This window comes from Drosophila virilis, chromosome 2 (genome assembly GCF_030788295.1).
Source record: "Drosophila virilis strain 15010-1051.87 chromosome 2, Dvir_AGI_RSII-ME, whole genome shotgun sequence".
NCBI lineage: Eukaryota > Metazoa > Arthropoda > Insecta > Diptera > Drosophilidae > Drosophila > Drosophila virilis.
The window spans coordinates 6,669,119-6,694,407 of record NC_091544.1 but is presented as its reverse complement, the minus strand read 5'-3'; the positions used below and the strand labels follow the sequence as shown (position 1 = coordinate 6,694,407).

General features: G+C 42.5%; 3 protein-coding genes across 3 annotated transcripts in view; 1 reads left to right on the top strand and 2 right to left on the bottom strand.

Annotated features, from left to right (window-relative positions):
- The first annotated feature begins 21 nt into the window (after nt 1–21).
- On the top strand, nt 22–3,134 carry LOC6630681 (WD repeat-containing protein 3). Its single transcript, XM_002054578.4, has 2 exons — nt 22–255; nt 314–3,134. Exons 1-2 carry the CDS (start codon nt 98–100, stop codon nt 2,952–2,954), a joined length of 2,799 nt encoding a protein of 932 aa, XP_002054614.1. The 5' UTR covers nt 22–97; the 3' UTR covers nt 2,955–3,134.
- LOC6630682 (stabilizer of axonemal microtubules 1) lies at nt 2,960–5,594 on the bottom strand. Its single transcript, XM_002054579.4, has 4 exons — nt 5,400–5,594; nt 4,351–5,339; nt 3,415–3,877; nt 2,960–3,348 (listed from the first exon to the last, which is right to left on the bottom strand). Exons 2-4 carry the CDS (start codon nt 5,293–5,295, stop codon nt 3,290–3,292), a joined length of 1,467 nt encoding a protein of 488 aa, XP_002054615.1. The 5' UTR covers nt 5,296–5,339; nt 5,400–5,594; the 3' UTR covers nt 2,960–3,289.
- Nucleotides 5,595–7,663: 2,069 nt separating this feature from the next.
- Nucleotides 7,664–25,289, bottom strand: part of l(3)05822 (lethal (3) 05822) — a 29,142-nt gene continuing 11,516 nt past the window's right edge. The window contains exons 2-4 of the mRNA XM_002054581.4: nt 8,931–10,408; nt 8,623–8,871; nt 7,664–8,510 (exon numbers count right to left, since the gene is read on the bottom strand). Of these exons, the coding sequence (XP_002054617.2) occupies nt 8,382–8,510; nt 8,623–8,871; nt 8,931–10,403 (1,851 nt within the window). The 5' untranslated portion in view covers nt 10,404–10,408 and the 3' untranslated portion in view covers nt 7,664–8,381. The remainder of the gene's footprint in view (nt 8,511–8,622; nt 8,872–8,930; nt 10,409–25,289) is intronic.

Genomic DNA, 25,289 nt, shown 5'->3' with positions numbered 1-25,289 from the left:
AATTTAGCTCTACACTCTCACTCTACAATAATATTGCAAACACGTGCAGTACGCGCGCGTCTTCACCTGTTGTTGTTACAATATTTTAAATGACAAAATGGGTCTAACTAAACAATATTTGGCATATCGTGCCATAGATAGTTTTAACATAATTGCATCCGGTCGTGCCAATGTGAATTTCGCCGTTCTTGAGAAAAGCGAGGGACGTTTTGTTGCAGCCCCGGCGGCTGAGAATGTTATCATTTGGGATTTGCGGTGAGCATGTGCTATTCCCTTACAATATTTATTAGTTAAAACCGGGCACAACTTGCAGTATGGGCGATCGTAAATTGACGCTGCGCCGTGAAAAACAAGAAGTAACCGCTTTGCGTGTCTCACCCGATCATCTGCATATTGCCGTGGGCTACGCGGACGGCGTGGTTCAGATTTTCGATCTAAGTTCTCAGACCTACTACGATGCCATTTGCTCTCTGGCGCTTCACAAGAATGCCGTCAGTGTGTTGCGCTATGATGCGCATGGTATGCGTCTGGTGAGCGGCGGTCTGGACACCGAACTGGTCGTTGTGGATGTGGTGGAGCAGGCGGGTCGTCAGCGCCTGAGTGGACACAATGCAGCCGTTACAGATGCACATTTCTTGCAGCGTCTGGTCGAGCAGGACATTGTGGTGAGCTGTTCAAAGGACACACAAATCAAGTTCTGGAACCTGGAGACACAGTTCTGCTTCAAAACGATTGTCGACAATCGCACCGAAATATGGGCGCTGGCCTTTGTCAACGACCTTATGGTTGCGGGTGCTGGTGAGAGCGGCATGAATGTCTATCGCCTGCGCAAACGTGAAGATAGCTCGGCACAAACTCTGGAGACAGCCGTCGAGGGCTTGGCCATAGACGACGAAGATACGATAAGTCCCTTGAGTGTCAGCAATTGCGGTACCATACAACGCGCTGGCAAAGGACGCACAGTCAATTTGGTTGCCGATCCCAACGAACGTGTGCTGAGCTGTCACGCCACCAACGATCTAATTGAGAACTTTTACATATGCACCGCCGAGGAAGCCAAGCAGCGTCTGGCCAAGCGTCTGAAAAAGGCGCGCAAAAGGGCACAGGATGCTGCAGCAGCCGAGGAGGACGACGAGCATCTGTCTAAGGAGCTGTCGCTTAGTGATGAAATCAAGCGCCTAGAGAGCCTCAAAACGAAGCAGAAAATCAAATCAATCGATGTGCTGCTCGGCCAGAACAAAGAGCTGCGCGTCCTGGTCAGCTTAGCCAACAATAGCATGTGCCTGTACTCCCTGGAGGCATCGTTAAAGTCGCGCAAACCTACAGCGGGGTCGGCAGCGTCTGCAGACAGCAGCGTCAAGTTGTTGCGCTCACTTACACGGCTGGGACATCAGTCAGAGGTGCGTTCCGTCTGCTTCAGCAACGATTCGTTGGCAATCGGCTCTGGCTCGGGGGATTCCTTCAAGTTCTGGGATCGCGATGCTATGCAATGCCTGCGCACGGTGCCCACAGATTATATACTCTGCTCGCGGTTTGTGCCCGGTGATCGCTATGTGCTGCTGGGCATGAAAAGCGGAAAGCTGTGCATTGTGGATGTGGGCGCAGCGGATATTGTCGAGCGAATACCCGCACATGAGAGTGAGCTCTGGAGCATTGCTCTCTTGCCAGACCAGAAGGGCTGTGTTACAGGCAGCAGTGATACGACGCTTAAGATCTGGAGCTTCGAGCTGATCGATGCGGGCGAGGGCGAGTCACAGACCAAGGTGCTCTCACTGCTGCACAAGAACACACTTAAACTGGAGGAGACAGTGCTGTGTGTGGCCGTCAGTCCGGACATGAAGTACCTGGCCGTGGGACTGCTAGATGCCACTGTCAAGGTCTTCTTTTTGGACACATTCAAGTTCTATCTGTCGCTGTACGGACACAAGTTGCCGGTGCTGTGCATGGACATCTCCTACGATGCAACGCTGATAGCCACTGGCTCGGCAGATCGTAATATTAAGATTTGGGGCCTCAACTTTGGTGATTGTCATCGTTCGATTTTCGCACACGATGATTCGGTCATGTCCTTGCAGTTCATACCCAAGACGCACATGTTCTTCAGCTGCGGCAAGGATGGCAAGGTCAAGCAATGGGATGGTGACTCCTTTGAGAAGATAATCACCCTGCCCGGCCATATTGGCGAGGCATACTGCCTGTCCGTGTCGCCGAATGGCCGCTATTTGGTCAGCTGCGGTTCGGATCGTACTCTGCGAATGTACGAGCGCACCGAGGAGACAATCGTGCTCAAGGATGTACAGGAAGAGGAGCGCGAGCAGCTGGAAAACGAGAAACTGGCCACCGGCGAGGATAATAGTGTGCCGCTCTTACCAGGCTTAAAGCTGCCCTCGCGCAAAACTGTTGGCTCCGAGCAGGCTGCCGAATCCATCATGGAGTGCCTCGAAATATCAAAACAATTCGAGCTGGAGGCCGACGATAAGCCCGAGCTGCATCCGTTGATGCTGGCGCTGCAAGTGAAGAATCCAATTGATTTCCTCGTTACGACACTGATTCGCATACGCACCTCCGACATGGAAGAGGCGCTGCTGCTGTTGCCCTTCTCGATTGTGTGCGAACTGCTCGAGCGTCTGCCCGCGCTAATTACCCAAAGACCCGACGAAGTGGAGCTGCTCTGCCGCGTAACCGTGTTTCTGTTCAAGGTGCACATGAAGCCGATTGCGGCAGCCAAATCCATGAAGCCCCTGCTCATCAAGCTGCTGGGCCTGCTCAAACACGATGTACAGCAGCTGCGCGACACCATGGGCTACAATCTGCACGCCTTGGCGCTGCTGCAGACGGACGTGGAGCAGCGCGAAGGTGTCCAGCTATTCCGGGACGCCACGCTGGCGCGTCGCCAGCAGGAGAAGAAGCGACGCGCGGCCGCCAAGCGGCGTATCCAAATTCAAATGGCGTAAACACGTTTATAGGATAGGACTTTAATTTTACCAAAATCGAATCAATAAAAATACATTTTATTGAAACATCGAGGAGCACTTGCAATTTTCGTTTGTATGCAGCAATAATAAACGCGTTGAGTGAGTTTTGGGTGTGTGGTTGTGTGTGTCTGTGGATGTGGAAGAGTCGAGCATTTAAAATTGCTGGCAAAAAGTGTCCTCATTTGTATATGCGACCTCTTGTATGCTTGCCAAAGAGTTGGACTTGAAGATTTTGAAACGACATATAACATGAAACAATTAGGACGGGGCGACGGCACTTGTGTCGGCACGAGCAAGCAAAACATATTTCCGGTTCAACAAATGCCAGCCTTTGGATAGCAGCCAGCATCGGCAGTGCCGGGACCACAAGGACCTGTAATATCAAGATAAGTTATTTTTATTATATTATTCGAAGCGCTACACTAATAGCTACACTCACCGCCGCAACGCTGAAAGGCACCCGGTGGTCCGTAGCTGAGCTTCTGTATGGTGCACTTCTCGATGGGCCCACTCGGCCGGCAATAGGATGTATACCGTGCCCAGGGCAACGGCTCCTTGGGCTGTACGCAGTTGGGCAAGTAACTCAGCTTGTAGGTGGTGCAATTCTCCATTGGTCCATCGTTGCGACAGAAACCCTGCCGCGGCCTGACGGCATCCGGTCGTGGGAAACAGGTCACATCCACCGGCATATACGACAGCTTGTTGACGGTGCAGCGCTCCATAGCGCCGCTTGGACGGCAAAACGCTGTCAGCGGCATTATGGGCGCACGGCGCACATGCGGCTTCGGCACAAAGTCATGCTTCTGCGTTGTCATCGCGTACAAGGGTCCATCAAAGCGCAGCCCATTCTCCATGGGCCGTATCGGCGGTGTGCGCTCGGTGCAATTGGGCTGGTACGACAGCTGCAAATGAGACGCTAAATATTTATTGGATGCACAATATGAAAGACAGAAATGGATGGAACAGACTCGGCAATACACTGCTCTAACTCTGTAATATCCTCGAGATTTGCTATGATCATTTAGAAAACTTGTTGGAATATGCTAAAGGGGGTAGGGATCACGCGATCGTGTAGATGCGACCCAAGCATTAGGATCATTGAGATGCCGATCCACTTTTTATCAACCTATGAGGCTCAAGGAATAAGCCACTTCGGTAATAAAATTGGGACTTTTCACAGATCAAACGGAAAGAAAAATATAAGGAACACGGCTGGACCTGGCTTGAAACATTAAGCTGGCGCAAAGGATAAAGATTAAAGGAGATGTATCTTCTAATAAAATACCTCCACCCCTGCAAAGAAAATATTCTTTGCCGAATACCTACAATCTAATATAAATATTTATGTATATATTTATCTATATGTTATACGCACCTTTTGTACGGTGCACCTTTCCAGTGGACCGGTGGCTCTGCGGAATGTGTCCCTCGGCATAATGGGCGCCGGTTTGGTGCGGGACGCATCCACCGGCCTATAGCTTAGCTTGTAGACAGTGTTTGCGGCGCCGGCATCGTTGCCCATGAAACGCAGCGTGTTCATTGGCAGCATTGGGGCAGTGCGTCCGGGATTGCAGTTGGGCATATAGCTGAGATTGTAGGTGGTGCAGACGTTCTGATAGTTGGGCGGCACGCAGCGCACCTTGTCCGCCCAGGGCGTCGGCTCCCTGGGCGGCAAACAGACCGGCATATACGATAGCTTCTGTATGGTGCAGCGCTCCATTGGGCCAGCCGGCTTGCAGTAGTGCGAACTCTGCTGCATTAGTTTGGGCGGCGGATTCTGGCACACATCTACAGGCATATAGCTTAGCTTTTGTATGGAGCAGCGCTCCATTGGCGCCGTCGAGGAGCAGATGGCGACACGCGGCAAGCAGGGTGAGCGCTTCACAATGCCCTTGGGCACGTAATCGTGTTTCTGGGAGGTCATCGCGTAAATCGGACCTTCAAAACGCAACCCGCTCTGCATGGGCAGTATGGGCATGGTGCGCGAGGCCGGACACGGCGGCATATAGGACAACTTCTGCACGGTGCACTTCTCCATCGGCGCCGTATTGGCACTGATATGGTTGCACGGTCGCACAGGTCGGGCGCGAAGATTGTCGCCACAGTTGCCATAGTACGAGCGCCGATAGACGGTGTCGGTATCCAGCGGAGCACTGGAGCGCATAAAGTGCGATTGTGGAATAATGGGTAGTGTGCGCGCCGGCTGCTGGTAGCAGCAGCCGGAATAATCGCCGCAGTCGCATGGCTGGCAGGATGCACCGGGCGGGCAGGATGGAAAATCAGCGGGCGCCTGGCACGGATCGCACGACGGATCACCCATAGCTGCCCGTCTGCTCAAAATGTAAAGACCTGGCTTTGCTTAATCTGCGAGGGATGCGCCATGGATTATCTTACTGGAACTCTCGACTTCTTTCACCTACTTACCTGTGTGGGTTAATCTATGAACCAAAGTGCGTAAGAAATATACAAAAAACAAAAAGAATTGGCAATTGTTAAAGGAAATAATTTTGTTTGCTCCGAGTACAGAATAATAATTACTGTATTGTTAACACATCCGAAAAACGAAATAAAAATTTTGCTTTGACATTCAACGACGAAGGTTTTACAGTTTGTAATGCAGAAGCAAGTGTAACAAAACCCAGACATCTAGAAGTCGGAGTCACAGCCTACTTAACTCTACGATCTGAAATATTTTCCACTTTCCAAACCCAATTGTGGGTAAACTGATTTAAAAAAAAAACAAGGATTACAACATAGCCGCGAGTGCTTTGAAAATCCTTTTCATTATTTACGAATTCGCAGGCTGTGCATCTTTTTTGTGCTCTTGGGCCCACACCATGGGCAATTGTGTTCTTGATTAACTTCGGTGTTTATTGTCCGATCTTTTTGCATTTTTCAGTGCATAAATATGTTATATAAACGTGTATGAATACCAAAACACAGAGGGACATGGCTTCATCGACAAGGTCGTTAATGCTGACCAGGAATATATATAATTTATGGTCCAGGCCGGCTATCATTAATTCTCTAATTAATATGAACTAAAAGAAGATACTATTCGCGAGTCCCAGGCAAAACGGGTGGTATTTCTAGCACATAAGCATATTTTATGAGAAAATAATAATTAATGCTCCCGTAATTAATATTGTCGCAAGAACTGTAGGAAAAACCAGATGATTTCCCATAAAATGAAACAATATATGTTAGCGAATTTATGAATATTTTATTTTAGGGCCTCCTTTGGTCGAAACTGCACACTGCCGAACCCATAATTCAGTTGGTAGCGTCTTTTTCTCAGCACCTCGGCTGAGTGGGAATCGATGGACAGGGCCAGTTTCATGGTCGGACCCCTTTGGGCGCGATGCAGGACGCGCCAGTCGTTAACATCGAGACCCTCATTTTGGCCATCGATAAGTCGCAGCGTGTACTTGACTGATGTGCTCTCCAAGGCCGGAAAGAGGCCAACGAATACCTGTTTGAAGGGAACTTCCGATTCCGGTATGACTTTCAGGGATGCACCCTCCCAGGGGCGCAGTCTGGTGTCCATGGCCATTAGCCAGTTTACGGTACTGACATTGTTGCATCTTACAGACATCCAGCCCTGCCGAAACATACAGCCCGAAAATCTGGGCTTCACAGAGCCCTCGTTCTGGCGCTGCACGAGATCAATAATACTTTTTTGCACCGCGTCCAGCTGCGGTGTAGTCCACAATTCGCTTGGATAATCACCAGGCAGAATAGCCACGTTGAGATTGACTATATCGCGGCTCTCGACATCAGCTTGCTCCATGCCCGATAGTCCGCTTCTGCCATGGACAGGCGGCGTGTCGACGGGTGGAATGGCATTTCGTGAATGCATTGGAGCGACTCGTAATACGGGTGCACCGAGTCTTGCTTGAATGGGTGTCCGGCCGAATTGTGTGGCAGCGGGTACTGGGCGCACCGATGAGGCAGGTATTTGATCAGGTATTCGTGCAGGTTCTGTCCAGTCAGTGCCAGTCCTCCTGTGGCCTGTGAAGGGTATATGCTCGGCGCGGCTGTAGTGAGGCTCCACGGATAATTGTTCATCCGGCGGTTTCATTCTGCTGACACTTTCCGTTTCAGTTGCGATCCTCCGAGTGTGTGGCTTGCGTGGATATATTGGAGTCATTGCTTGCACTTTGGCCTCCTCCACGCTCAAGCCCTTTTTGAGTAGATAATGGAATCGCTTGCGGGCAGCGCCGCTAAAGCGAAATCGATCTATTTTGTTTGTTTGGTTTGTTGGATTGTTTCTTGTTTGGTTAATTTGTTGATTGTTTAAGTTCATAGTTTGGATTCCCACGAGTGTAGGGGTCGGGCAGGTCCACCGTGACATAGCCCCCAGTATCACGGCAAGGCATTTAATTACAACCGGAGGACGCCAGGTATCCGGAGGTCACCGTTCGAAGACAGCATTCACGCAGCTGCCATTCAGCCCGCTGGCACGGTTTCGACTAACACCAGGGCTTGCGGGTTTTATCGAGTTGTCCTCTCTAGATCCGCCATATTTTGTCAACAGCAGTAGCACCTCGGGCAGGATGTGGCACGTTAGCCACGTATGGTCGGTCTTAGGCAATCTGACTGCCTCTGCCTGCGACTGTGTCTGTATGTTTGTTGCCGGAAACACAGTCTGCAGCGCTTGGCTACCATATATTTGAAAGATTTCCAGCTCGATTTTCATCATTTTTATTTATTTCAGTTCATTGTATCTTGACATATTTATGATTAGTTGGCTGATATCTAGTTAATTCCTATTGCTTACATGGTAGCTTTTTAAATAGCACTTGATACGTATTTTAATATATATATTTAAAGATTTTGCATCAATTGGAAATGGTTAATGGGCCTAACTAAATAGCTAACTAAATTAGACGACGAAAAAAAAACTGTGTTATTGTGTATAATTGGAAAATTTGTTGCTTTTGTGTTTTGTTTTAATTACAATTATATAAGGATCCATAGATCATCACGCGAAATCATTTACAATGCACCAGAACCTAATCGAATACTTTGAATAATCTATCAACATGTAAATTACATTAACAATTAAAGGGAAAAACAATTATTGGATCTTAAAAAAGTTGTCGCGCACTGATTAATCGGTAGCATTTTGATTTGGTGCCGTAAAACTGTTTTGTAAAATAACTCTCTTAAGCTCGAAACATAACGCTCATTTATCATATAGATATATATATATATATAATTAATTGTGTTGCTTTGTGAAGATGTGTGTGCCGGTGCGTGTGTGCGGGTGTGGGTTACCAATAGGAAATACAATATGTTTCAGTTCCAACGATATCTGCTGCTTCTTTCTTATCGACATATATTCCTTGTATATAATATATAGTTGCTATTTCCTGCTTCCTAATGATATTTTCAAATATACCTTCACAGCGTGGGTAGATTGTCGGGCACATACTCTAGGAAATTGGCCGGGAACTGGCCCTGCCGTCCGTCCACCTCGCCGTACAGCCAGTCCTCGTTGATGCGATAATGTACGCTCACCAATTCGTTTTCCTGCAAGGCAAAGCATTCAACATCCAAATTAATATTCAATGTACGGATTTTGACAATTTGGAACAAGCCAAACGCAACATTAAAAGTTCGAAATCAGTTTCTTTTAACTTACTCTCAAAGCAAGATCTCCCTCAACCTCACCGGGGAAATTGTACAGACAGCGAGCAATCGGCAACTGTTGATGTTGTTGTTGCTGCTGGGACTGTGTGTGCGGCGTTTGAGTGGGACCTGCTGCACTTCCGTTCAATGGCACCTTTATTTCCACATAGTTCACCGGAAAGAGGCCCTCACAGCCGGAACGTGTGCGTCCGCGCAACCATTCTTCAGTTGGCTGTTCCAGCAAATATATTCTCTCGTTTTCCTGCAAGCAAACATGTGTAATAAAAAGACTGCAGCAACTCAATGTACTGAGATAGTTACCCTGAAACTAAGGTCCCCCTCCTCGACGCCATCGAAGTCATAGAGCGCAATGGCATATGGCTGCTGCGTCTCCTCAACGTAGCCAGAGCTGCCATTGCTCAGGGCCAGAGCGTCCACCTTGCCCGATATCACATCCAGCAACGAGATGTTGCCAGAAGCAGCTGAGGTAGCGGCTGCCGCGAGCGGCGGAGGAGCGCCCTTGGGCATGGGCGGCGAGGGTGGTGTGCTGCAGCCGGCATAGGCAAATGCTGGCGGCTGGCCAATAAATGGTGGCGGCTTGGGCGCCTTGGGCTTCTGCGATATTTTCGGCTTAATAATGGTGGGCATCGTCAGCGACTGGGTCGGTGGCAGCAGACTCTTGCCGTTGCACAGCGGATTGTCCGAGCTGCGTTGAGCTGTGAGTTGAGGCTGCATTTGGCGTACGGGTGCCGCACCGAAGCTATCGACGCCGACGCCGCTGTAGATGCTGTTGTCCACCGCCTCCCAGGGATCCACCAGCGGACTCTGTGTGGCAGGCCGCGAGCGTGCATGATAATCATCCTCGAAGCCGCTCTCCGGCTGCGAGACGCTGCCATTGTTTGGTGAACTAAAATTGCTGTCCGAGCTGAAGCTATCGACGCTGACGCAGTCGCTGTTCGATTTCTGTGTGAAAGTGGGTGATGAAGGCGGCGAATCAAAACTGATCAGCTGCGCCTCCGTCTCACGCTGGCTGCTGCTCGAGCTTTTCGTTGTGCTGGTCGTTGTTGTACTCGCCGTGTTCCAGGCCGCATTCCAATCGTAAACACTTGAGCTAGTCGCATAGCTGCTGGCAGCAGACGCGGCTGCAGATGCAGACACAGTCGTCGTCGTGGAGGACACGGCATGGCCGCTGCTCAGGCCGTAGACGCGACTCTGCACTGCGGCCTTGGAAGCAGCGGTCGTTGCCGTTCCCGATGACTTCTTGCGATGGAAAATGTTGCTAATAATCCTGCTGCTGCTGCTTCCACCACCGCTGCCACCGCTACCACCACCGTTCCCACTGCTCAAGCTGGCCAGCTTTCGGCCATTTATCTGAACTTTGGGCGGTGGCGGTCGAGGCGGCGGCATTTTCTTGCAATTGTTGCCATTGAAAACCGCACCGGCTGGATCGAAGGGCGCATCGTTCCAATTGGTTGCCGGCGTATAGCGCGCTTGGGGAAACTTGCGCGTTATGCTGGACCCGTTCGTGTTGCCCTCCACATCGAAGTAGTTGTTATTGTTAGACTTCTTATGCAAAGGATTCTGCTGCACAGAGCCCTTCGGCGGAGGCGGCAGCTTGATGCTCAACTTCTGTAATCCGCCATGCGACGCCTGCTGCTGCTGCAGATGCTGCTGCTGCAGATGCTGCTGCTGCAGTTGCAGACGCAGCTGCTCCAGACTCGCATTCGCACCAGCTGCAGCATTCTGGCTACGTGACACCGGCGGCGCTGGCGCTGGTCTCGACGGTATAGTCATGCTGCCTGCAATTGCAAGAGGGCAAGCAAAACAATGAGTCATATGTGTCATATGTCAAAACTTAATAAATATCAACAAGATGAACGTAGCGGCCACTCGACTGATCCAGAAAAGTGAATTGTTTCTTTGAAGAGGGCGCAGAGATCGTCAAATGACCATTTTATTTAGTTAATAAGTATAAATAAATGGCAACGGTCAGAGACAGATCGAATTAATGATTTTTTAAGCTGCCAAGCATAACTAATCCGAGTAGAGAATATCTAAAGATATTAACTCCGATTTAGTTGTCGTATTTTACGAGTTGGTGCTGTTGGCATTGCAAAAGTCCTTGTAGTCCTTGGTGTTCATTTAACAAGGAGAAAGTTTTCACTAACTCTAACCTTTCAGCCTTAAGACTTTAATGTTAGAGTAACGATTCCTTTTCGAACTGTTTTATGCTGTTTTCCAGAGTATTGCGCAGTCGTTTGCATTCGACTGCAACGTTTTTACCAGGTAAATCAGCTTCTGATAATAAATGCAGCATTAAAATCGTAACAAATGTCGAAAACTCCAGAGATTCCCAGTGCAAGGGAACACGTTAACCGTTTTTTTTTTCTGTTTTTAATAAAATGTATTCTTATAAAACAGCTGTTTAAATTAGCTTCGCCTCAACGATTCATGAATTGACGATGAGATCATATTCAATATTTGTGGGAAAATCAAAAAATTTATGAATTGGAATTGATTGAAGTTCTTTTCAGTGGGCTCCATAAATGCAATCACAGTCGATTTATATTTATCAGCGAATTTTCATTTCCGTTTAAGCAACATACCCGAATTTTTAGCACAAGTTAGTGATAACTAGTAATTGTTTAATGTTTATATCGAATTGCACCACATAAATGTATCTTTCAATAAAAGTTCTTCTAGTTCTGATCTGAGCTGAAGTCGACAGCCGATTTATTTCGAATAAACAAATATAATTGCTGTTCCATTCGTCATAATAAGAGCACAAATCAACAAGAGTGGAAAACAATTAGTGAGAAAATCTTAAAAAACAAAAACAAATCAATCAATCAACAGCTGATTGATCGTTTGCAGATTTTACGATTCAGCAGAAAAAAAGAAATACAAATAAATACAATACAATGTTTAAGTTTGCTAAAATGTACGTCATTGAATTGCAAATCTGGATTTGGAACAAAACATCCAACGCAGACGCCCACTAAAAAAATTGCGTTTAAAAAAATAAATAACGAAAACAAGTCGCAAGTATTCCACTGGAAGATACCCTAAGTCCAGGGTGTAGATGTCCTGATAGGCTTTTGAACTTTCCTTTAAACACAAAAATATGTGCCTTAAAACACAATCGATATTTATCGATTTTATCCAAATGCGTAAAGTACTCTCCAAGATTCAAGCGTTTACAGAGACGGATAGACAGACGAACTTGGATATATCGACTCAGCTCAAGGATATGATCAATCAATACTTAACGGGCTCCTAGATGCTTCCCCCTGCATCATACCCACCTCCTTACCCATTTTCAAAAAGTTCGAATGGCAAAAGTGGGTGGCATTTACTGGATTTCTATTCTCAGCGAATTCCCATTAAGAGGTTGACAATGATGAGAGCGTATTTCGGTGACCGGCACATCCCGGAACGAGTTGGCACAGTGACTACAAATTTTAAACGATTCTGATAAAAACAACAACAACAACAACAACAAAATAATTCATACTTAAGCGCTGCGATAAGCGGCGGCAAGCGGCCTCTTATCAAAACAAATACACATTTATATATATATAAAAAAATATTTTACGCAGCGAATAAATGTGGCTAGCTTTTTTGTTTAATTCATTAAAAATACATAAATATATATATATAGGCATGCATTTGGCATGCCATAATGATGTTTATTGACCTCCAGCTGGGAGCAACAGCGTCATCATCAAATGCGAATTCCCCAACGGCAATTATGGACAAACAGTCCCGTCCGCCCAGTCTCGACTGTCAAGTCTCTAAAGATTATATATATATATATACGTATATTATATCTATGTAGGCATTCGCCCATAAGTTATTGATATCTGTCGCTGGCGCCTGTGGAATTTGTTGTAGCTGCGATATGTGTGCCACACATATGTTCTTTGCTTTTGCATATGCCACAGTTTTGTATGCCTTCAAGTTGCTTTCTGTTCGGGAAGTGGACACTTGACATATGCCGCAACATTGTTGAGCACAAACATCCTGTGCAAAGGTGTCCAAAGGGAATACCAAGCATTGAAGAACTCAATTCAGCTGCAAGTTGCAATATGGCATCAATTCGAACGTTCATTTTATACAGAAGAGTTTCACACGTGTAACGCCTTGATTCCCGATCTATAGGTTCTCGGTGAAGTTCGCCTGGAGTGGATCAGATCATTGGAAATATGTTTGACTAGCTGCCACACTTTTGCAAGGGTATTTAACGTTCGAACCAGCAAAGCTTACATTTTGCTTATTTATCATCTTGAATGAACAAAAGACTCGAAGATGCTCGAGAATGAATCATATACGCTTTAATCTATTGAAGCATATTTTTTGTGAAAAATACAACGGGCCTTTAAATAAAATATGCACATATTCACAACCAAAGCTTGAAGCAATCGTTTGGGCAACATTTTTAAAAGCTTTCATTTAAAGGCCTTAAAAAAATACAAAAAACTGCAAGATTTATGTAAATTTACGTTGAAACTTTATAGAATTGTCAAAAAGAATACCGTTTCGAATATGTTTTCCCCCAGCCACACACAATGCGAAATGGGTTATTGAACAGCTTCGGTGTTCATTGTCCGATCCAAACGAACTCTTTACTTGCAAAATTCAGCTTTTTTTTGAACGTGAATAGATATCTGAAGGGAGGAACATACTGGAGCTTGCATAACTAACTAGCTTTTATAAGCTTAAAGATATGCTCAAAGAACGGATATCAATATCGCCTTTTCCATTCCATCCAAACGTTCAATGAAGAAGAAAGAAGTACTTGGGATCATACATAAAAATCTCCAGCGTCTAACTACACGAAATGACTCGTACATGGAGACAAACTTACGAACATAGCTCAATCGAATCGGCTGTTCATGCGGAACAACAATATATACTTGGACACGTTCTGTCTATAACTTTTGAACATTTTCAAGGCTAACAAACTATAAAACAAATTATTAACTAGGAGATATCACGTTCTTTACCAGCTGCGAGCTACCATTCCAAAAACTCTAGCATTCGATATTTATTTAAAATTATTCAATCCAATCCCTTATCCCCTCCAGTTGTGAAATCGAACTCGATGGTTGATACTGATTAATATGCCTTATGAAATGGGCGTTGCCTCCATATGCCCGTTTTAGGGCTTTTCAATGTCTGCAGGGTATAAGAACAGAAATAGTCAATATTTTGTTTACTGCAAATGAGGCACAAATTGCAAAAACGCTTCCCGACACAAACAAACCAGCAACATGCACTTGGAACTCACAGAACCAATCTAATTAAAATCACCTTCTGAAGGGTAGTCTAAACGTGTAGCTGCATGTGTGTGGGTGGGGATGGCACCTAATCACACAAACTGCACTCGTTACAGGTGTATTTGGATTTTTGGGCCTTTCCTACTAATTAAATCGATTTGTTTGCTTGACTGTAGCCGTGTTTCCCACCTCAGAGCAGATGTAATTCATGAATTTGTTTATTTTACTCGCCCGGCAACAATGCAAGCGTCTACGTCAATGGCAAAAATGCTTTAATTGTTGCCTCCAATCAATTGCAGACAACGAATTAGAAAGTGCAGCATATAGATATACACATAAATACAATAATTAGACTAGAGCTGTAAAGTATTTAATCTACAGCATCTGAAAGATAGCCATTTTTACGACCTTGTAAAGGGAGATTTCTTCTACCCTGAACCCATTGAAAATGGGTAAATAGGGTATATATTTAACAGGCAGAGGGAAGCAACTCCGTCTCTGAGTATATATATTCCTGTTAAGTATATATATTTCTGATCAGCATCAATAGCCGATTCGATCCAGCCATGTCCATCTGTCTGTCCGCTACTTGTTATTTTATCGTAGGTGTATCTTGTGTTCGCGCATTAAGGGTTTGCTTACACAATCGATAGCTTACCGCGTTTCCAAGCAATCGATAAGAATCTATATCAAAATCTCTTAGGTCTTAAGAGCTTGAGTCAATAAACTTGACTTGTAGCCCGTTGAGTAGTATACACAGAATAAGTAGCTTTCGTTTTCGGTTATTGGCACGTGTTTGGGGCAAATTGCAGGAATTCAGCCAAATTGAAGCACTATATCAGCTAGATGCCAAATGAGCAATCGGTCAAAATTAAAGTTTTTCTATAAAAACTTTTTTATTATTCAATATATTTGAACCAAAGCTAAAACTTGTAGAGTATTTTAATTGATAAAAATGTCTCGGTTAATCATGGTTACCTAAATGTTTGGTCCTAATCAATAATGCTTATAATAAAAGAGCGACATATTTGTGTTAGATCAAGATAATTATACCAAGTTTCTTTTAAGGCATACATAAATGTAATTTTTCGATGCGACAACTACAGTAGTTATTAAAATGAATGACCATGGTCAAGTGCTTACATGAATACTATGAATACAATGTATATACATATTTTGAAGCGTGTGCTTATGTAAAGTGCTGTCAAAGTTTATGCATTCCTAAGGTCACGACTGGGCGTGTTATCAACACATGTCCATTGTTATACGATTTTTTCCACGAGTATTTCATGTTAAATTATTGCCGTCTACAACCGGTTGAGACTGAGTCTGACATGCTGGCAAATTGTTCTGCGTGAAAGCTTTTACTTTTGGCAAATAAAAAATGAAATTGCATAGAAATGACCGGCACACGTCAAAGGCATAACAATTAAATGTGTGTGAATAGATGAAATTTTAGCAAGTAAAAGTGCGGCAATTGAGTAGAAAACTACCCGAACTACTCTATGCAAATTATGTTCTTAGATTTGTTTAAATATGTTGATAAATAAATATGGGAAAAATCAATTTTATATAAGTCTCACTTGACTTGTCAACTTCGAACGATTCATTATATCAATTACCCATTTGCATTAGATACAGGGTATTCAAATCTTTGTATCTTTGAATCGAATGATTTGTTTTGTGAGCCGCTGACTCAGTTGAGGATGCGTGGGCAGTCGATGATTCTTACGGTCGCTTGATATACTTACTTATAAACTTTTGTATATCTGTATGTGTATATGTGTGTGTATATGCATTAATCAAGAGCCGGGGACAACTTTTACTTACGAGCTTGACCACGCGCTTGCAAAGCTCTTACGAACAATGTGCGAAGCAGAACTCATTCGAACAATAGAAAGTCATTTTCTAGCCAGATACGAGACTTTTTACCCGCTCACACACACTAAGCTGTGTGTGCGAGTGTGACTCGTAAAAGCGACAGCGAATCAACATGCATACGACACGGAGCTCATGAACATTAACACAAGTTTAACTCTTGAGAAAATGCTACATGAATATTATTGATGAATGGCAAGAGAGCAATTTGTTATGCTCTATTTAAGTATTGCATTTGTTTTGGTTTTGTGTGGTTTTGCTTTTGGCAATTGTTGTCTATTTACCCAAGTTCGACATTTCCTCAATTGGCAAAATCTAAATAGCACCACACAATGATTATGACCTTGAGTTTACATTTTAATTAGCTTAACAACAACAAAAATAAAAATAAATATAAAAAGCATTTAAAGTCAATCGAATATAAGTATAGCTGATAACAGATAAAGTTTATTTCTTGGCCAAAATTTGTGTTTAGTTTTAAATTTGTAATTTACCAAGCAAATATATTCAAGATATAGAGCGCATGTAAATGGTATAAGGAAGTATTTTGTGTTGTGGAAGTAAAACAAAACGAGTTTTAAAATACATTTTTATGCCTTTGCCAATCACCAACTACGTTTTGTTAGTAATTGTTAGTAAACGTTTTAAGTGCCTAGTGCATACTTTTTTAGAAAATTTAAAACAGGTTTTTAGCTTTATTTTGGACCACTCGAATTCACATAAATTTACCAAGATACGTACGTTAATTAAAAGCAATTCGAAGCGCCAACGCGCCACGGCACCTAAATTGAATATATTGCCATAAATAAACAATTTAATAAACTTAAATAAAATACAATGAATTGAAGAATTGACATGATTTTTAAGTTTCAGGAACGTGCTTCAACAGAGAGCAAAGCACACGTTTCTTTTGGGACATTAAAATGAATTACAAAGAGAGAAAAAGTTTATTCTATTTACAAACGAATTTTGACTCGAATCGAAAAAACTTTTTGAGCTTGACACTTTTAAAAGATCGAAAATCGGCTTTAATGTCTTAACGTTGTTAATTTTCCAGCTAAATCGAAATTTAAAGGGGTGTATTTCAAGAAATGAACACAATTTCAAATGCGACTCGCAGCAAATTTACGCAAATTTTGTAGTTTGCGCAAATGCTTAAATATTTGCAATACAAAATAAGTAAGAGGTTCTAGTCGGGAGCTCCCGACTAGGGGAGACCCTGAACCCCGAAAAAGGTATAACATTTTAAAATCAGATATTATTTACCCGAGATATTAAAAAAAATCATCGAAAAAGTTTCGATTTTCGCACAAACCTCGATTTTGAAAAAAATCGTGATGGTTTGGAAGGCCGCGCGGAGTTCTGTCCTTTTGAAACGTCATATCTCCGCGCGGAGATATGTCGTGTTGGAACGTCATATCTCCACGCGGAGATATGTCGTTTTGGAACGTCATATCTCCGCGCGGAGCTATTAGCCGAGATATTAAAAAATCATCGGAAAAGATTCGATTTTCGCACCGACCTCTATTTTGAAAACAAGTGTGATGCCATTTTGTCGATTTGGGTCCAAATTTTGGATTTCTGTTTTTTGATGCCAATCGATAGAACTGATCCTTACGAGTCAAAAATGGTATGAAATTCCAAAATCGGACATTAATTAATGGAAATATTCCAAGATAAAACATCAAAAAGGTTGAATTTACGAACGAATCGGTTTTTTGTCAACAACATTTTTCAACCCATCGATGGTCAATTTGTTTGAATGCCAATTGATGGTAGGGATCCGTACGCATTCAAAATGGTATAACATTTGAAAATCAGACATTATTTACCCGAGATATTAAAAAAATCATCGAAAAAGTTTCGATTTTCGCACCGACCTCGTTTTTGAAAAAAGTCGTGATGGTTTGGAAGGCCGCGCGGAGTTCTGTCCTTTTGGACAGACGTTTTGGAACGTCATGTCTCTACGCGGAGATATGTCGATTTGGGTCCAAATTTTGGATTTCTGTTTTTTGATGCCAATCGATAGAACTGATCCTTACGAGTCCAAAATGGTATGAAATTCCAAAATCGGACATTAATTAATGGAAATATTCCAAGATAAAACATCAAAAAGGTTGAATTTACGAACGAATCGGTTTTTTGTCAACAATATTTTTCAACCCATCGATGGTCAATTTGTTTGAATGCCAATTGATGGTAGGGATCCGTACGCATTCAAAAACGTATAACATTTGAAAATCAGACATTATTTACCCGAGATATTAAAAAAAATCATCGAAAAAGTTTCGATTTTCGCACCGACCTCGTTTTTGAAAAAAGTCGTGATGGTTTGGAAGGCCGCGCGGAGTTCTGTCCTTTTGGACAGACGTTTTGGAACGTCATGTCTCCACGCGGAGATATGTCGTTTTGGAACGTCATATCTCCGCGCGAAGTTCTGTCGTTTTGGAACGTCATATCTCCGCGCGGAGTTCTGTCGTTTTGGAACGTCATATCTCCACGCGGAGATGTGTCGCTTTGGAACGTCATATCTCCGCGCGGAGCTATTAGCCGAGATATTAAAATATTTTGGATTTCTTTTTTTTTTTTGATGCCAATCGATAGAACTGATCCTTACGAGTCAAAAATGGTATGAAATTCTGAAATCGGACATTATTTGACGCAAATATTCCAAGAAAAAACATCAAAAAGGTTGACTTTACGAACGAATCCGTTTTTTGTCTACAACATTTTTGAACCAAACGATGATTAATTTGTTTGAATGCCAAATGTCGGTAGGGATCCGTACGCATTCAAAAAGGTATAACATTTTAAAATCAGACATTATTTACCAGAGATATAAAAAAAAAATCATCGAAAAAGTTTCGATTTTCGCACCGACCTCGATTTTGAAAAAAATCGTGATGGTTTGGAAGGCCGCGCGGAGTTCTGTCCTTTTGGAACGTCATATCTCCGCGCGGAGATATGTCGTTTTGGAACGTCATATCTCCGCGCGGAGCTATTAGTCGAGATATTAGAAAAAAATCATCGGAAAAGAATCGATTTTCGCACCGACCTCTATTTTGAAAACAAGTGTGATGCCATTTTGTCGATTTGGGTCCAAATTTTGGATTTCTGTTTTTTGATGCCAATCGATAGAACTGATCCTTACGAGTCCAAAATGGTATGAAATTCCAAAATCGGACATTAATTAATGGAAATATTCCAAGATAAAACATCAAAAAGGTTGAATTTACGAACGAATCGGTTTTTTGTCAACAATATTTTTCAACCCATCGATGGTCTATTTGTTTGAATGCCAATTGATGGTAGGGATCCGTACGCATTCAAAAAGGTATAACATTTGAAAATCAGACATTATTTACCCGAGATATTAAAAAAAATCATCGAAAAAGTTTCGATTTTCGCACCGACCTCGTTTTTGAAAAAAATCGTGATGGTTTGGAAGGCCGCGCGGAGTTCTGTCCTTTTGGACAGACGTTTTGGAACGTCATGTCTCCACGCGGAGATATGTCGTTTTGGAACGTCATATCTCCGCGCGAAGTTCTGTCGTTTTGAAACGTCATATCTCCGCGCGGAGTTCTGTCGTTTTGGTACGTCATATCTCCACGCGGAGATGTGTCGCTTTGGAACGTCATATCTCCGCGCGGAGCTATTAGCCGAGATATTAAAATATTTTGGATTTCTTTTTTTTTTTTTGATGCCAATCGATAGAACTGATCCTTACGAGTCAAAAATGGTATGAAATTCTGAAATCGGACATTATTTGACGCAAATATTCCAAGAAAAAACATCAAAAAGGTTGACTTTACGAACGAATCCGTTTTTTGTCTACAACATTTTTGAACCAAACGATGATTAATTTGTTTGAATGCCAAATGTCGGTAGGGATCCGTACGCATTCAAAAAGGTATAACATTTTAAAATCAGACATTATTTACCAGAGATATAAAAAAAAAATCATCGAAAAAGTTTCGATTTTCGCACCGACCTCGATTTTGAAAAAAATCGTGATGGTTTGGAAGGCCGCGCGGAGTTCTGTCCTTTTGGAACGTCATATCTCCGCGCGGAGATATGTCGTTTTGGAACGTCATATCTCCGCGCGGAGCTATTAGTCGAGATATTAGAAAAAAATCGTCGGAAAAGAATCGATTTTCGCACCGACCTCTATTTTGAAAACAAGTGTGATGCCATTTTGTCGATTTGGGTCCAAATTTTGGATTTCTGTTTTTTGATGCCAATCGATTGAACTGATCCTTACGAGTCCAAAATGGTATGAAATTCCAAAATCGGACATTAATTAATGGAAATATTCCAAGATAAAACATCAAAAAGGTTGAATTTACGAACGAATCGGTTTTTTGTCAACAATATTTTTCAACCCATCGATGGTCTATTTGTTTGAATGCCAATTGATGGTAGGGATCCGTACGCATTCAAAAAGGTATAACATTTGAAAATCAGACATTATTTACCCGAGATATTAAAAAAAATCATCGAAAAAGTTTCGATTTTCGCACCGACCTCGTTTTTGAAAAAAATCGTGATGGTTTGGAAGGCCGCGCGGAGTTCTGTCCTTTTGGAACGTCATATCTCCACGCGGAGATATGTCGTTTTGGAACGTCATATCTCCACGCGGAGATATGTCGTTTTGGAACGTCATATCTCCACGCGGAGATATGTCGTTTTGTAACGTCATATCTCCACGCGGAGTTATGTCGTTTTGGAACGTCATATCTCCGCGCGAAGTTCTGTCGTTTTGGAACGTCATATCTCCGCGAGGAGTTCTGTCGTTTTGGAACGTCATATCTCCGCGCGGAGTCCTGTCGTTTTGGAACGTCATATCTCCACGCGGAGATGTGTCGTTTTGGAACGTCATATCACCGCGCGGAGCTATTAGCCGAGATATTAAAATATTTTGGATTTCTTTTTTTGTTTGATGCCAATCGATAGAACTGATCCTTACGAGTCAAAAATGGTATGAAATTCTGAAATCGGACATTATTTGACGGAAATATTTCAAAAAATCATCAAAAAGGTTGAATTTACGAACGAATCGGTTTCTTGTCAACAACATTTTTGAACCAAACGATGATTAATTTGTTTGAATGCCAAATGTCGGTAGGGATCCGTACGCATTCAAAAAGGTATAACATTTTAAAATCAGACATTATTTACCAGAGATATAAAAAAAAAATCATCGAAAAAGTTTCGATTTTCGCACCGACCTCGATTTTGAAAAAAATCGTGATGGTTTGGAAGGCCGCGCGGAGTTCTGTCCTTTTGGAACGTCATATCTCCACGCGGAGATATGTCGTTTTGGAACGTCATATCTACACGCGGAGATATGTCGTTTTGGAACGTCATATCTCCGCGCGAAGTTCTGTCGTTTTGGAACGTCATATCTCCACGCGGAGATATGTCGTTTTTGGACGTCATATCTCCACGCGGAGATATGTCGTTTTGGAACGTCATATCCCCACGGGGAGATATGTCGTTTTGGAACGTCATATCTCCACGCGGAGATATGTCGTTTTGGAACGTCATATCTCCACGCGGAGATATGTCGTTTTGGAACGTCATATCTCCACGCGGAGATATGTCGTTTTGGAACGTCATATCTCCGCGCGAAGTTCTGTCGTTTTGGAACGTTATATCTCCGCGAGGAGTTCTGTCGTTTTGGAACGTCATATCTCCACGCGGAGATATGTCGTTTTGGAACGTCATATCTCCGCGCGGAGCTATTAGCCGAGATATTAAAATAAAAATCATCGGAAAAGATTCGATTTTCGCACCGACCTCTATTTTGAAAACAAGCGTGATGTAACCCCTTGCCATTTTGTCGATTTGGGTCCAAATTTTGGATTTCTTTTTTCTGATGCCAATCGATAGAACTGATCCATACGAGTCAAAAATAGTATGAAATTCCAAAATCGGACATTAATTAATGGAAATATTCCAAGATAAAACATCAAAAAGGTTGAATTTACGAACGAATCGGTTTTTTGTCAACAACATTTTTCAACCCATCGATGGTCAATTTGTTTGAACGCCAATTGATGGTAGGGATCCGTACGCATTCAAAAAGGTATAACATTTTAAAATCAGACATTATTTACCCGAGATATTAAAAAAAATCATCGAAAAAGTTTCGATTTTCGCACCGACCTCTATTTTGAAAACAAGCGTGATGTAACCCCTTGCCATTTTGTCGATTTGGGTCCAAATTTTGGATTTCCTTTTTTTATGCCAATCGATAGAACTGATCCTTACGAGTCAAATATGGTATGAAATTATAAATACGGACATTAATTGACGGAAATATTCCAAGAAAAAACATCAAAAAGGTTGACTTTACGAACGAATCCGTTTTTTGTCTACAACATTTTTGAACCCATCGATGATTAATTTGTTTGAATGCCAATTGATGGCAGGGATCCGTACGCATTCAAAAAGGTATAACATTTTAAAATCAGACATTATTTACCCGAGATATTAAAAAAAATCATCGAAAAAGTTTCGATTTTCGCACCGACCTCGTTTTTGAAAAAAATCGTGATGGTTTGGAAGGCCGCGCGGAGATATGTCGTTTTGGAACGTCATATCTCCGCGCGGAGCTATTAGCCGAGGTATTAAAAAATCATCGGAAAAGATTCGATTTTCGCACCGACCTCTATTTTGAAAACAAGCTCGATGTAACCCCTTGCCATTTTGTCGATTTGGGTCCAAATTTTGGATTTCCTTTTTTTATGCCAATCGATAGAACTGATCCTTACGAGTCAAATATGGTATGAAATTATAAATACGGACATTAATTGACGGAAATATTCCAAGAAAAAACATCAAAAAGGTTGACTTTACGAACGAATCCGTTTTTTGTCTACAACATTTTTGAACCCATCGATGATTAATTTGTTTGAATGCCAATTGATGGCAGGGATCCGTACGCATTCAAAAAGGTATAACATTTTAAAATCAGACATTATTTACCCGAGATATTAAAAAAAATCATCGAAAAAGTTTCGATTTTCGCACCGACCTCGTTTTTGAAAAAAATCGTGATGGTTTGGAAGGCGCGCGGAGCTATTAGCCGAGATATTAAAAAATCATCGGAAAAGATTCGATTTCGCACCGACCTCTATTTTGAAAACAAGCGTGACGTAACCCCTTGCCATTTTGTCGATTTGGGTCCAAATTTTGGATTTCCTTTTTTTTATGCCAATCGATAGAACTGATCCTTACGAGTAAAAAATGGTATGAAATTATAAAATCGGACATTATTTGACGGAAATATTCCAAAAAATCATCAAAAAGGTTGAATTTACGAACGAATCGGTTTTTTGTCTACAACATTTTTCAACCCATCGATGGTTAATTTGTTTGAATGCCAATTGATGGCAGGGATCTCCACGGGGAGATATGTCGTTTTGGAACGTCATATCTCCACGCGGAGATATGTCGTTTTGGAACGTCATATCTCCACGCGGAGATATGTCGTTTTGGAACGTCATATCTCCACGCGGAGATATGTCGTTTTGGAACGTCATATCTCCACGGGGAGATATGTCGTTTTGAAACGTCATATCTCCACGGGGAGATATGTCGTTTTGAAACGTCATATCTCCACGGGGAGATATGTCGTTTTGGAACGTCATATCTCCACGCGGAGATATTAGCCGAGATATTAAAAAAAAATCATCGGAAAAGATTCGATTTTCGCACCGACCTCTATTTTGAAAACAAGCGTGACGTAACCCCTTGCCATTTTGTCGATTTGGGTCCAAATTTTGGATTTCCTTTTTTTATGCCAATCGATAGAACTGATCCTTACGAGTCAAATATGGTATGAAATTATAAATACGGACATTAATTGACGGAAATATTCCAAGAAAAAACATCAAAAAGGTTGACTTTACGAACGAATCCGTTTTATGTCTACAAGATTTTTGAACCCATCGATGATTAATTTGTTTGAACGCCAATTGATGGTAGGGATCCGTACGCATTTAAAAAGGTATAACATTTCAAAATCGGACATTAATTACCCGAGATATTAAAAAAAAATCATCGAAAAAGTTTCGATTTTCGCACCGACCTCGTTTTTGAAAAAAATCGTGATGGTTTGGAAGGCCGCGCGGAGTTCTGTCCTTTTGGAACGTCATATCTCCGCGCGGAGATATGTCGTTTTGGAACGTCATATCTCCGCGCGGAGATATGTCGTTTTGGAATGCATATCTCCACGCGGAGATATGTCGTTTTGGAACGTCATATCTCCACGCGGAGATATGTCGTTTTGGAACGTCATATCTCCACGCGGAGATATGTCGTTTTGGAACGTCATATCTCCGCGCGGAGCTATTAGCCGAGATATTAAAAAATCATCGGAAAAGATTCGATTTTCGCACCGACCTCTATTTTGAAAACAAGCGTGATGTAACCCCTTGCCATTTTGTCGATTTGGGTCCAAATTTTGGATTTCCTTTTTTTATGCCAATCGATAGAACTGATCCTTACGAGTCAAATATGGTATGAAATTCCAAAATCGGACATTACTTGACGGAAATATTCCAAGAAAAAACATCAAAAAGGTTGACCTTACGAACGAATCCGTTTTTTGTCTACAAGATTTTTGAACCCATCGATGATTAATTTGTTTGAACGCCAATTGATGGTAGGGATCCGTACGCATTTAAAAAGGTATAACATTTCAAAATCGGACATTATTTACCCGAGATATTAAAAAAAAATCATCGAAAAAGTTTCGATTTTCGCACCGACCTCGTTTTTGAAAAAAATCGTGATGGTTTGGAAGGCCGCGCGGAGTTCTGTCCTTTTGGAACGTCATATCTCCGCGCGGAGATATGTCGTTTTGGAACGTCATATCTCCGCGCGGAGATATGTCGTTTTGGAATGCATATCTCCACGCGGAGATATGTCGTTTTGGAACGTCATATCTCCACGCGGAGATATGTCGTTTTGGAACGTCATATCTCCACGCGGAGATATGTCGTTTTGGAACGTCATATCTCCGCGCGGAGCTATTAGCCGAGATATTAAAAAATCATCGGAAAAGATTCGATTTTCGCACCGACCTCTATTTTGAAAACAAGCGTGATGTAACCCCTTGCCATTTTGTCGATTTGGGTCCAACTTTTGGATTTCCTTTTTTTTATGCCAATCGATAGAACTGATACTTACGAGTCAAGAATGGTATGAAATTCCAAAATCGGACATTACTTGACGGAAATATTCCAAGAAAAAACATCAAAAAGGATGACCTTACGAACGAATCCGTTTTTTGTCTACAAGATTTTTGAACCCATCGATGATTAATTTGTTTGAACGCCAATTGATGGTAGGGATCCGTACGCATTTAAAAAGGTATAACATTTTAAAATCAGACATTATTTACCCGAGATAATAAAAAAATCATCGGAAAAGATTCGATTTTCGCACCGACCTCTATTTTGAAAACAAGCGTGATGTAACCCCTTGCCATTTTGTCGATTTGGGTCCAACTTTT

Excerpts from the sequence above, each read along its gene's own strand:
- LOC6630681 (XM_002054578.4), top strand. The coding sequence starts at position 98 with ATGGGTCTAACTAAACAATATTTGGCATATCGTGCCATAGATAGTTTT. Across the intron at positions 256-313 it reads GTTATCATTTGGGATTTGCG|TATGGGCGATCGTAAATTGA; the intron begins GTGAGCATGTGC and ends CACAACTTGCAG.
- LOC6630682 (XM_002054579.4), bottom strand. The coding sequence starts at position 5,295 with ATGGGTGATCCGTCGTGCGATCCGTGCCAGGCGCCCGCTGATTTTCCA. Across the intron at positions 3,878-4,350 it reads AAAGGTGCACCGTACAAAAG|CTGTCGTACCAGCCCAATTG; the intron begins GTGCGTATAACA and ends TCTCATTTGCAG. Across the intron at positions 3,349-3,414 it reads TGCCTTTCAGCGTTGCGGCG|GTCCTTGTGGTCCCGGCACT; the intron begins GTGAGTGTAGCT and ends TTGATATTACAG.